General features: G+C 45.4%; 1 protein-coding gene across 2 annotated transcripts in view; it reads left to right on the top strand.

Annotated features, from left to right (window-relative positions):
• The window catches only part of LOC129856927 (leucine zipper putative tumor suppressor 2 homolog), a 40,893-nt gene that overhangs the window by 25,098 nt on the left and 2,638 nt on the right, over window positions 1-13,157 (top strand). Inside the window, exons 1-4 of one of the 2 annotated variants that reach the window (XM_055924717.1) lie at window positions 1,614-1,834; window positions 8,672-9,265; window positions 9,431-10,036; window positions 10,321-10,590. In XM_055924717.1, the coding sequence (XP_055780692.1) occupies window positions 8,705-9,265; window positions 9,431-10,036; window positions 10,321-10,590 (1,437 nt within the window). In that variant the 5' untranslated portion in view covers window positions 1,614-1,834; window positions 8,672-8,704. Of the gene's footprint in view, window positions 1-1,613; window positions 1,835-8,671; window positions 9,266-9,430; window positions 10,037-10,320; window positions 10,591-13,157 lie in introns of those variants that run through there. The other variant, XM_055924708.1, reaches the window with a different exon arrangement.

Genomic DNA, 13,157 nt, shown 5'->3' on the forward strand with positions numbered 1-13,157 from the left:
GGCGCACATACTGTAGATACAGATGTACTATCTTAAAGGAGAGCTGCACTTCCTGATTTGGCCTCATTTTTCATCAATGCTCAATAAGAAATGCTAGCGGCCATGACTGAGGGCAAACGAGAGTTGTCTTCCGGGCGTGGTTTCATATGGGTGTTTTTTTGTCTTTGCCATTCAACCACAACAAACAAGGGCTAATACAGTTCTATGTGTGGGCTAGAGTAGAGAGGAAGAGGCGAATATAAAGTAAAGCCAGCGCTGACCTTTAGTTTAGCCAAGCTGCCAGCAGCTAGTTGGCATAGCTTGGGGGATAGCTAGCGGCATCTAATGTTAGCTAGCTGATATTTCTCGGTCAAATCACAGTTATGCCAAAGGTAGCGAGAATCAGTGTCTGGAATGTGTTTCATGAGACACAGCATCTTGCGATCCGCTAGCATTATCAAATAATGTAGATGGCTAGTGTAACCAACTCACTGTCAGCAACCACACCAGGCACAGTTTGACGGTTGGTAGCCCGCATAACTTGTAGCTAGCATTGCATTTAATCCATATCCTGGTCATCTGATTCTTGATCAACTTTACAGAAGCCCATTTTCACTAGACTTAGTTATTTCCTGATCAATATGTGATTGCATATCAAGCTACTGCCAAAGATACACCGTGTTGTCTGGGGAATTCGGTTTGCATGGCCAGGTAGGCGGGGTTTGCTCATTTTCAACAATTCCATTGGTCCTCCTAAGGAGAGGTCTACGCCCGCCCGGGGCTCCCGGCCATGCAAAGCGAACTCACCCAGTCTTTTCCATGAACACGATGCGACCATGTGTTAATAGGCAAAAGGGGGCATGAATTGTTGACATAATTGGAATCCAAACCCTGAAGTTAGTCATGACTCCATTTTGGATGAGACTGACTTTATGACCAACATTATTCTATTTATACTTTGTCGTAAATTTTGACAGTAGAATAAATGTTTCTGACTCATATCGATGAGATACAGGCTGTTTTCAAAAGGAGAAGTTGGTTTTCAAGAGCAGTTGACCTTTAATTTGACCAGTTTCTCACAGCAGGAAAATAATCCTGCAGCAACAGGACATGTGAATTATTATGCGGATTATAATGAATGGACATTTTTATAGGGGTTGTTACATTTATCGGTAGGGGAAATCAAGTCAGACATTTTTAAGTGGAAATTACAGACTTTAAAAGTCTTTTTAAAACATGAATACATTAAGTCAGCAAGAACAGAGTGATCAAATTAAGATGGCACATCTGTACAGACAGTTATCTGATTAGTTAGGAAAGCATGTCTGCAGCAACATCACAGGAGCCATAAAAGTTGGAAAATGATCCAATATCAGCATGCTGGCCCAGTTTCTTTCTTTATTTCCATCCCTATTTAGACAGACTGGAGGAGGGGAGAATTCCCCTTTGACTGGTCTCTCGCTCTCTCTTTTCCTCCTTTTTATTACTTGAGAAAGGCAGCAAGGCACACTATGCCTAGTGGAGCCTGTTTGGTCAAAGCCTTACAGGAGAGAGAAGTGGAGAGAGGGCGAGTGAGAGAGGGGAGGTGGTGTGGGGGAGTGTGTGAGAGAGGGAGGGGTAGAGGGAAAAAGGAAGAGGAGGGACCGGGGCGTCCATCCACATTGGTGGCATTTGGCCTGAGCAATAAGCCGCGTTTGGACTCAGAGAAGTTTCCCTCAGGAGAAGAGACCGACACAGAGCAGCGGGAGGATTGGAACACATTGAAAGTGGATGCAAGTTATCTGGGAGCTGAAAGACTTTGAAGTGAACGAGAGGAGGCCCAGTGCAGAAGCAGTTATGCAAGGGTCATCTTGGGGTACGTGTGTGTAGTAACTGACGGGGAACGTTGGGGGCTTTGTGAATAGAGCACTGGGAAAAAGGTAGTTTGATGTAAAATAGAAACGGGCGAGATGGGGTTCCCAAAACTGTAGACATAGAACATTTGTTGACAAAGTGAGCCATGAGGGTTAGCTGTTAGCCTTGACGCCTGGTGGTGTAATTAACTTCTCCTAGAGGTGAATGTTTAAAAAAATCTCTTTCTTCGATATTTGTTTAGTCTCACCTACATAAGTTGAATGTGTTTTTAGTCAGTTGGAATGAGAGAGTCTGCTAAATGACTAAAATGTGAAATAAGTGATCATTCTGATGACCAGAGTCATCTGAAATGGGATAGTAGCAAGTTTACCATAAGGCAACATTGTATCTATACTATAGATGGCTATTAGCGTGGGAGAGCTCTTTCTGCTCACTGAAACAAAGGTGGTGACAGGCAGAGAAAAGTTCTCCAGGAATGTGTGTGTTGTATGTGCGCATGCATGTGAGAAGAGGCCTCTTTTTTTCCCTCACTGGTCTCATTATTATCCGTGCTGCCTCAATTTGTTAGCCCTCAGAGGGAGAGAATGGCATTAAGTATACGTGTAAGACTCACCTCATTATCCATAGAAGCACTATGACAGTTCGTATCACGACGATGGCCTCACAATGTGGGATTTAGCATACAGACCGGGGCTGAGAAAAACAGGTCTATTTTCTTGGATAGGTAGGTTGTCTGTTGGACCAAAATAGCAATGTCACACTTTTCCTCTGTGGTCTACTTTCAGTGTTGGACACTCTCTGAATCAAGATGGGAAGGGGGAGGGAGATAGAGAGTGGATTAGATTGGAAGGGAGATGTAGAGTGGAGAATGGGATTTCCAGACCGTTTGTTCCCAACTGCTCATGCACACGCTCTCTATTTTTTTCACTTTCTGTGATTTTCCCATTGTTCACTCACTCACACTTTCTCACTCACGCTCTCACTCTCACTCATATACCCCAAATCAGAAGTGCTGCTCGTGGTGCCTCTTCGTCGGCCTCGAAACCAGCCTGTAAAACAGAGCTGTCCTTATTCACGGTCCTGACACATCCCCTCGTATGCACGGTGTGTTTGGGCCCAGATCCCTCTGGCTGTGTTGGCGTGTGTATGTGTACAACTGACTCTGAGGGATTTACTGCAAGCTCTTAGTTTGTATCAAAGCATGTTGGTGTGATGTTGCGTACAAGCCAAGCAGGGTCTGCTGGGCCTAGTGTATATGTTTGTGTCCATGCGTGTCTGTGTGTTACACCAATAAATGAGATGTGTTCATGTTTGGTCTTCTCTGTGCTTGATCCCTGTGCTTAGTGTAGACCATGCATGTTTATTTCATGGCAGTTTTGGCATTCAAAGAGACGACTTAAGAAAGTAGCGAATGAGCTAAATGCTGCTGTCCTGGGGTGTGGCCTGCACCTATCAGTCCAGCAGTCTATAACCCGCTGCATCTGGAGAAGGTAAAGTTCGCTTTCACTTTTTTACCAAATCTGCCAATGGCATGTTCATTTAATTACTTGGTATGCTGTTTAAAAATACCTGAGGGGTAAGCTGCCATTACTTTATTGCCCGTGACGGAGCACCCCTATAGCCATGTCATGTGACTGTGAGCGTTGCCATGCAGTGGTTATTAAACCACGGTAGACTGGAGCTCTTCCACCTACCAGTGATACTGAACTGAACCCACGGGCCACTACCTTCTCTGACCACTTGTTTCTCTCAGGGAAACAAGTGGTTATAGCCGATGTGGCTGCAAATTGCTATTTCTACGGGAGCGTCTATCTACCTGTCTAAATACATACTAGGCCTTTCCCAGAGAGACAAAAACAATTTCCTCAGAGAACGTCTTCGACGCTGCAGTCAGCTGAGTTGAATGAGAATGTCAGAGTGCTCTCTGGGCCATTCGTAAATTCAGAGCGCTGTCAGATTGTCCATTCGTAAATTCGGAGCGCTTAGCTCTCGGAGTGTTCAGAGCACCACACGACCTCTGGCCGAGGAGTAGGGTTACTTCCTTGCCTAATAAATCCGAAATTTGATACCAGTTCTTGGAATACAGTCTGAAACAAAGCACTGAAAAGCATGGTAATTTTCCTTGCATGCCAGAATGTTGAATGAAATTATACTGAACAAAAATATAAATGCAACAGGCAACAATGTCAAAGATTTTACCTAGTTACAGTTCATATAAAGAAATCAGTCAATTGAAATAAATGTATTAGGCCCTAATCTATGGCTTTCACATGACTGGGAATACAGATATGCGTCTGTTGGTCACACAGATACCTTTAAAAAAGGAAGTGGAGTGGATCTGAAAACCAGTCAATATCTGGTGTGACCATTTGCCTCATGCAGTGCTACCCACCTCCTTCTCATAGAGTTGATCAGGCTGTTGATTGTGGCCTGTGGAATATCCCACTCATCTTCAATGGCTGTGCAAAATTGCTGGATATCGGTGGGAACAGGAACACGCTGTCGTACACAGCGACCCAAACAGGCTCAATGGGTGACATGTCTGGTGAGTATGCAGGCCATGGAAGATCTGGGACATTTTCAGCTTCCAGGAATTGTGTACAGATCGTTGCGACATATGGCCGTACATTATCATGCTGAAACATGACGTGATGGCGGCGGATGAATGGCGTGATAATCTGCCTTAGGATCTCGTCACAGTATCTCTGTGCATTGAAATTGCCATCGATAAAATGCAATTGTGGTCGTTGTCCGTAGCTTATGCACTGCCCATGCTATAACCCGACCACCACCATGGGGCACTCTGTTCACAATGGTGACATCAGCAAACCGCTCACCCACACGACGCCATACACGTGGTCCGCGGTTGTGAGACTGGTTGGATGTACTGCCAAATTCTCTAACACAACGTAGGAGGTGGCTCATGGTAGAGAAATGAACAAAGTTCTCTGGCAACAGCTCTGGTGGACATTCCTGTCAATTTCTTTTTATATATTGCAACAAAAACAACAACACAGAGTTACACATGGGATAAACAAACGTACAGTCAATAACACAATAGAAAAATCTATATACACTGTCCAAATGTAGTAAGATTAGGGAGGTAAGGCAAGAAATAGGCCATAGTGGCGAAATAATTACAATTTTAGCAATAACACTGGAGTGATAGATGTGCAGATGATGATGTGCAAGTAGAGATACTGGTGTGCAAGAGAGCAAAAATAAATAACAATATGGGGATGAGGTAGTGAATTGCACGCTCCCTTAACTTGAGAAATCTGTGGCATTGGGTTGTTGGAGAAAAAGTAAAATTTTAGTGGCCTTTTGTCTCCAGCACAAGGTGCACCTGTGTAATGAGCATGGAAAAGGGCATAGTAGTCAACCTGCAAACATATATCCTAACAAATTGTGTGTTGAAGGTTTAGTGCACTACTGCAAACACAAATTTGTGTGAGAGAGGGAATGTGTGTGTTTTTGACAATGTAGGTATAGATGTATTTTATTTAAACAGGGAGTCACATTGAGATGAAAAATCTATTTTCATCAGTGGGCTACTGAGCCAGCAATAAGGGGTGCTGCAGACCAGGCTCCAAATGATCAGCCCCTGATCGTTTTCAGTATCATTCAATAGATTTTCACCATCTACATCCAAACTACTCTTTTCAAGAGCTGGCTTTGAAATGCATTCAAATATAAAGTCTGCGGAGATAAAATGGTCATTAAATGCATTAATGATATCAATTTGTCAGTAATAGGGCCAGAATCTAAAATCATTTCTTGGGGGAGAGACGAGGAGACATAACCCTTCAGTGATTTTAACAGCTTTCCAGAATTTAGCTGGGTTCCCTGTACATTCAGATAGTGTATTAACATAATAATCTGATTTTGCTTTTTTACACTAGTTTAACACACAGATTTCTCAATCGCCTAAAAGACTGCCAGTCTGGGCCCGAGTGTGAATCTAGCTGGCCCAGGCAGCATCTCTGTTGTGTATGACTTCAGATAGCTCTGGACAGAACCAAGGGCAAGACCGATTTTTAATTCTCCGTTTTTTTTTTTAAAGGGAGCATGTTTATCTATAATACCATTGAAAACATTTGTGAAGTGGTTCAAAGCCAACTCTGGGTCAGGTATAGATGCAATACAATCAAAGTCACCGAAGTAAAGGTCACAAAAAAAGGCCTGTTCATTGAAATTAAAAAAATTCCTCTTGTTGATAACAGGGTTTGGATCGAGGCATCCGTATATCCCTGACACATACAATGGGACAGTGGTCACTAATATCTAAAGCAAATAGCCCACTCCCAGCATATTTCTCTGGAGTATTTGTAAATATGAGGTCAATCAGTCGATTTCGTGGGGTCCTTTAAAGTTTGGACAGTGGGCTTTGTAATCAGCTGGGTCAAATTTTAAATTAGTACATTTTTTTTTTTTTAAACAGTCAGCATCCCGCGTTCCCCATGCAAGATTAAAATCTCAGGTGATCAACACCTCTGGGGTAATAACAATTGCAATTAAATCAGTGAGTTCGTTTAGTACACACTTCTTGGCGGAGAGTTAGATTCCTATAACTGTTATTTTTGAGTGTGAACCCAACTGAAGACTTAAAGCCAACAATTCAAATTGTTTAGGGCTGGAGGTAGCCTTTAACAGAGACACAGAAATAATATTCCTTGTCTAAATAGCACACCACCACCTTTGCCTTTTCCTATCAGTCCTAAACACGTTGTAACCATCCATAGAAACCTCAAGAGTTCAGGGTTTTATCAGTTAACCAGGTCTCAGATACAATACAAATATCAGGGAGAGAACCAGACCTTGACATGATCCATTTTAGGTAATAAACTACGAATATTTAGATGTAAAAATGTCAAACCTTTTCTGCATTTAAAATCATACGGAGTTTCAATACAAGTCAGATTACTTTGAGATTTCAGGAGACTCAAAGATTGGATTATGCCTATTAGGAAAATAAAACAAAGTAGGAATAGCAATTACATTTCTCCGGTTAGCACCATTTGGCATGTTACCACTTTCAGATACAACATGTGGAACTCTCACAGAGACCAAAGAGGAGGGGATGGTAAAAACAGACTTACATGTAATGCTAATATTGTCCTCACATCAATTTAGTTGACCAAGAACCTTCCCAATGTTTGATGACAACATCCAGGAGCCATTTTCAACCAGGTGAATTCTGTCTTCCACAAAGTAGCCAGGCCAATTCAAGGAGTCAAAATTGTCGATGAAGGACATGCCCGGGTCCTTGGTCAGACGCATTAACCACTGTTGAAGAGACCAAACACGGTTAAGTATTCAGAAAAAAAAGTACTTAACTTTTTCCACATTTTGTTACGTTACAACCTTATTCTAAAATTGATTAAATAAATGTTTTTCCTCATCAATCTACACACAATATCCCATAATGACAAAGCGAAAACAGAAATACATTATTTACAAAAATATTCAGACCCTTTTGCTGTGAGACTACAGTATACTGCATTCTTTACTGTATGTAGTATTTCTGTTTGACATACAACTGCCCCAGTTATGATCGGATAAAATAAATAGGGATCACTTATTACCCCTCCACTCTGTGCTAATTAGAATGTCATAATCACAGATAAACCTTAGTGGTAGGCTGTTTGTCTTGGCAGGGTGGCAGTGCCCGTCTGGTGCCAAGCTGGCTGTAATTAATGAGGAGCTGGCTGGTTGATAGACATGCCACGGTCCCATTTTTAATCACTGTCCTGGTCTTAACACACTGGTGTGTGTGTGTGTGTGTGTGTGGAAAATGACTTGACATAGTTTAGGGCTAGTGCAGTATCTGGATTTAGATCCTGACTTCACAGAGCTCTGACACTGAACTGTCTCCAACAGGACACATCTGTCCCTGGGACCTCGTTATGCTCTGGATGACTCCTACAGCAGTGATGATTTATTTAAAATGCGTACCGGATTTTTTTTAACAAGGTGGTGCCATTTCCTGCAATCTAGAGCCTTAAATGATTGAAACGCGGCACAGCCAGTCCACAAGGTGGCACAGCGCCCCTCTTACGTTCTTTGGGGAGAACCCTGACACAGCTGGGTTCCTGCAAAACACGAAGCGTGACCTCACCATCATGCGCCATTTCCTGTCTACCATTGTTATCCCATCACCACCAGACGGTGTGCCTTGGGACTGATGATGTCACAGTCGATCTGTGTAGTGTTGCTGTTTTGGATGAGATCACCGGTTGGGAGGAGATGGTTGCCATGGTGTGCGCATGCGTGTGTGTACGATGTCATTACTAATTGAATACCCTAGGATTTGTTGTTCACTCCCCCTAACATTGTTTTGAAAGGAGGTTGAAGGGATGTAGGGAGACAGACAGTCGCCTTGCTTCCCATCATGAGTACCATGTCAGGGGCTATTTGCCATGAGATGAGACTGTGCCTTTGCTGTCTCAGGCATCGAAAGCCATAGGCCTGAAGCCCATGTTTGTGCTGCTTGAAAGGGCTCTGTAAATGAGTTGGCTCTGTCTGTGTGGCTACAGGATATTTAACTGTAGGAGGAGAACATATTTTGTTTGTATCCGTGCCGTCTTTATGGTTATACCAGGGTCACAGAAAGTTCAGAACATTCTGTGAACATTCTTCAGGTCATCTCTAAGACATTTCTATCTGCAACGTTCAGAACTGAGCCCTCCTGAGCACGACCCTGGATGGTTCCATAGTCCAAACAAAGCTGTACATTCCTAATATTTCCACTGTAACGCTTTGTTGTTGCTTTGCTACATTGATAGTTCCCATTCATCTGACTGACTGTGTCCCTCTGTTTCTACCTCTGTCCCCCCAGATCGTGTGGCTGTCCCACTGAGCAGCAGCCACCATGGCCCTGATTCAGGCTCTACCCGTGCCGGCTGAGCGTCACCACACCCCTGGCCTCAACGGATCCCCCCGCCGCCACCCTTCTGCCTCCCACACGCCCACTAACCTCCCCTCCACCTCCAACTCCCAGGAGGCCATGGGCTCCGTCAGCAGCCTCATCGCCCACCGCTCCGGCCCGGCCTACCTGGAGCGTCAATACTGGCCCGTTGATATTGGTCCCGAGCCGGGCACTTCCAAGCTCCACAGAACCACATTGGGTGCCACTTCTTGCCTGGGCTCCTCTGACACATCCCAGGATCCGCTGCTCAGTAGCCTCACTCCGCCTGGCAACAGGAAGCCCTTGATGGGGATTGGCTCCAGTAAGGACAGCGGGACCAATGGGAATTACTCGTATCTGAACCAGCACTATGTTGGGGACTGGAATGACAACCATGTGGCTAACGGAAGCCCAAGGACCGGGATTGACACCGAGGAGGCCAAGGAGGGGCAGCTGGGGAGCCTCAACGGGAACGTAGGAGGAGCCCCGCCCAAACTGGTCCTCGTATCGGGGAAGCTGGAGAAGGTGAGTATGACCCTGTCCAGGCTATATGTACAGTCATTCAGTTTCCTCGAAATTTACAGTAGATCAATCTACTCTCACAGTAACACGATTGGAAAAAACAAATGAAACTTTCACTGAATATACATTATTTACAACCTCTTACCCAACAATTATCTCACCCCTCAGAACATGGAGAAAACAGTGATCCGGCCCACCGCCTTCAAACCCGTCATCCCCAAGAGCCGCAACTCCATGCAGTACCTCTCCCCTCGCCACGACCGGTCCAGCCTATCAGACAGCCAGAACAATCTCAACCTGTTGTCACCTGGTAGCCAGACAGACACTTTGTCGCCCTGCTCGGAGAAACGCACCTCCTACAGCGGCGGGCGCCACGTGGGCGGGGGCAGCCAGACCTGCTCCATGTCTGACTCGGGCCGGAACTCCCTGTCGAGCCTGCCACCCTATGGCAGCATCCCCTACAATCTGCCGCCCGCAGACACCCCGCTTGTCAGTGGCCACCTAGAGCCCATGAAGACGGCGCCCGGCAATGTGCACGGGCACTCCAACTCGGATAGCGGGCGCTCCTCGTCCAGTAAGAGCACAGGGTCGGGGTCGCTGAGCGGGCGCGTCCAGCCTCTGTCGGACAGCGGGTCGAGCGGGCGGTCGCCAGCCCCCGTGGAGGGAGGGTACGAGGGGGTGGTGAGGGACCTGGAGGATAAGCTGAGGGAGAGAGACGTGGAGCTGCAGCAGCTCCGAGACAACCTGGATGAGAACGAGATGGCCATTTGTCAGGTACATGGTGGCGTAAATGGACCAGAGAGCATTAGACACAATCACCTTCCTTCACATATTCTAAAACACATGAAGGCATGCAAGCGCACGTACACATGCACGCACCTGGCACACAGACCATGTACATCACACACGAAACGACAAATGTCATGACATACTGTGACACTCAAACCATTACAGTCACTATACACACACACACGATGTAACCCTCACACAATGCCACCCTCACCTACCCACCCCGTCTACCCGGTCTCCCTCTCCCCCTGTCTCCTCTCTCCCCCCAGGTGTATGAGGAGAAGCAGAAGCGCTGTGAGCTGGAGCTGGAGGAGCTGCGTCAGACCTGCGCCACACGGATGCAGACACACTCCCAGAAGGCCCAGCGTGCCCAGCAGGTGCTCCAGCTGCAGGTCTTCCAGCTGCAGCAGGAGAAGAAGAAGCTCCAGGAGGACTTCAGCCAGCTGCTGCAGGAGAGGGAGCAGCTGGAGGAGCGCTGCTCCTCCTACGAGCATGAGAAGATCGACCTAGGGCCACGGCTGGAGGAGACCAAGTGGGAGGTGAGGTGGGCCTGAATACTGTCTGTGGCGGCCCCATTCCAAATTCACTCCTAGTCCCTACCTCTAAGGCCTTGGCACTTTTGTATATCTTGTAGACAAAGCGGATGCGGTAGAGACAGTGGATTTTACACAATCCATAAATACCACTGTAACCCCTTTTTGAGTAATTGTTGTAGTCTAGTATAAACGGTCTGCTCTTTAAGATTCTGGCGGGCAAGAGTCTGGCTCGGTGTCGCATCGTCATCAATCACATTATAACAAAGACTCTCTTTTATATATACACTACTGTTCAAAAGTTTGGGGTCACTTAGAAATGTCCTTGTTTTTTAAGAAAAGCACATTTTTCTGTCCATTTAAATTGATCAGAAATACGGTGTAGACATTGTTAATGTTGTAAATGACTATTGTAGCTGGAAACGGCAGATTTGTAAAAAAAATATATATCTACATAGGTGTACATTATCAGCGCAAACTGGCTCTAACCAGAATAGAAAGAGTGGGAGACCCCGGTTTACAACTAACCAAGAGGACAAGTACATTAGTGTCTAGTTTGAGAAACAGACGCCTAACAAGTCCTCAACTGTTAGGTTCATTAAATACTACCTGCAAAACACCAGTCTCTACGTCAACAGTGAAGAGGCGACTCCAGGATGCTGGCCTTCTAGGCAGAGTTCTTCTGTCCAGTGTCTATGTTCTTTTGCCCCCCCCCCCCCCCCCCCCACCCCCTCAATATTTTCTTTTTATTGGCCAGTCTGAGATATGGCTTTTTCTTTACAACTCTGCCTAGGCCAGCATCCCGGTGTCGGCTCTTCACTGTTGACGTTGAGACTGGTGTTTTGCTGGTACTATTTAAAGAAGCTGCCAGTTGAGGACTTGTGAGGCGTCTGTTTCTCGAACTAGACACTCTGTCTCCCTGATTTGCATACTGTTACAACTGCTTTTTAAGCTCACGATTATCTGCAGATAAGTTATAAAAACATTCTGTAATTCCTCACTGCAGGAACAATATAAAGTGAGGAGAGAGACTCATTCTGGTCCACATGCATTTTTTCAGTGCGTTCAAATTTCTTCATTTTTTTGCGGGCCATCTAATAATTTGGTCAGGTAAAAATGTATTTGAACTCGGATGTCACGATCTGACATAATGGCAGGCAACTTTTATAGGTTTAACATAAGATATTTGCTGGTTTTGTCATGTCATGTTACATTTATAAGCACTAATGAACGAAGAGCCGTTTGGGAGCCAAATGGACAGGTCTTTTAGCTGAACGGAGCCAAATGATCCAGCTTACCAAAAAGACTTGGAATGCCCATCACTACTATACACTAATTGTAGAAAACATTAGGAACACGTGCTCTTTCCATGACTCAGACCAGGGGTGGGCAACTCTAGTCCTCGGGGGCCGGGGTGGTGTCACACTTTTACTCCATCCCTAGCAAACACAGCGGATTTAAACTAATTGCATTCTAAACTGAAGAACATGATTAGTTGATTATTGGAGACGGGTGTGTTAGCTGGGGCAAAAGTGTGACACCAATCAGCCCCCCCCAGGATTTTTAAGCCTCGACAGTTGAGACATGGATTGTGCACATGTGCTGTTCAGAGGGGGAATGGGCAAAACAAAAGGTTTAAGTGCCTTTGAACGGGTTATGGTAGTAGGTGCCAGGCGCACAGGTTTGAGTGTGTCAAGAACTGCAACGCTGCTGTTATTTTCACGCTGCGTATCGAGAATGGTCCGTCACCCAAAGGACATCCAGACAAATTGACAACCGCATTGGAGTCAGCATGGGCCAGCATCCCTGTGGAACGCTTTCGACACCTTGTTGTCTATGCCCTGACAAACATCTCTGTATACCCGTCGCAAGACCCACTGGTTGATGCTTATTTATAAAACCCTCTTAGGCCTCACTCCCCCCTATCTGAGATATCTACTGCAGCCCTCATCCTCCACATACAACACCCGTTCTGCCAGTCACATTCTGTTAAAGGTCCCCAAAGCACAAACATCCCTGAGTTGCTCGTCTTTTCAGTTCGCTGCGGCTGGAACGAGCTGCAACAAGCACTCAAACTGGACAGTTTTATCTCAATCTCTTCATTCAAAGACTCAATCATGGACAATCTTACTGACAGTTGTGGCTCCTTTGTGTGATGCATTGTTGTCTCTACCTTCTTGCCCTTTGTGATGTTGTCTGTGCCCAATAATGTTTACCGTGTTTGGTGCTGCTACCATGTTGTGGTGCTACTATGTTGTTGTTGTGTTGCTACCATGCTGTGTTTTCACGTGTTTCTGCCTTGCTATGTTGTCTTATGTCTCTCTTATGTAGTGTTGTCTCTCTTATTGTGATGTGTTTTGTCCTATATTTATAGTGTGTGTATGTGTGTATGTGTGTGTGTGTGTGTGTGTGTGTGTGTGTGTGTATATGGGGGCCTGGGATTAAAATAAATAAATAAATGTATTCATTTATTTTAATCCCAGGCCCCCGTCCCCGCAGGAGGCCTTTTGCCTTTTGGTAGGCCGTTATTGTAAAAATAATTTGTTCTTAACTGACTTGCCTAGTTAAATAAA

This window comes from Salvelinus fontinalis, chromosome 1 (genome assembly GCF_029448725.1).
Source record: "Salvelinus fontinalis isolate EN_2023a chromosome 1, ASM2944872v1, whole genome shotgun sequence".
NCBI classification, from domain to species: domain Eukaryota; kingdom Metazoa; phylum Chordata; class Actinopteri; order Salmoniformes; family Salmonidae; genus Salvelinus; species Salvelinus fontinalis.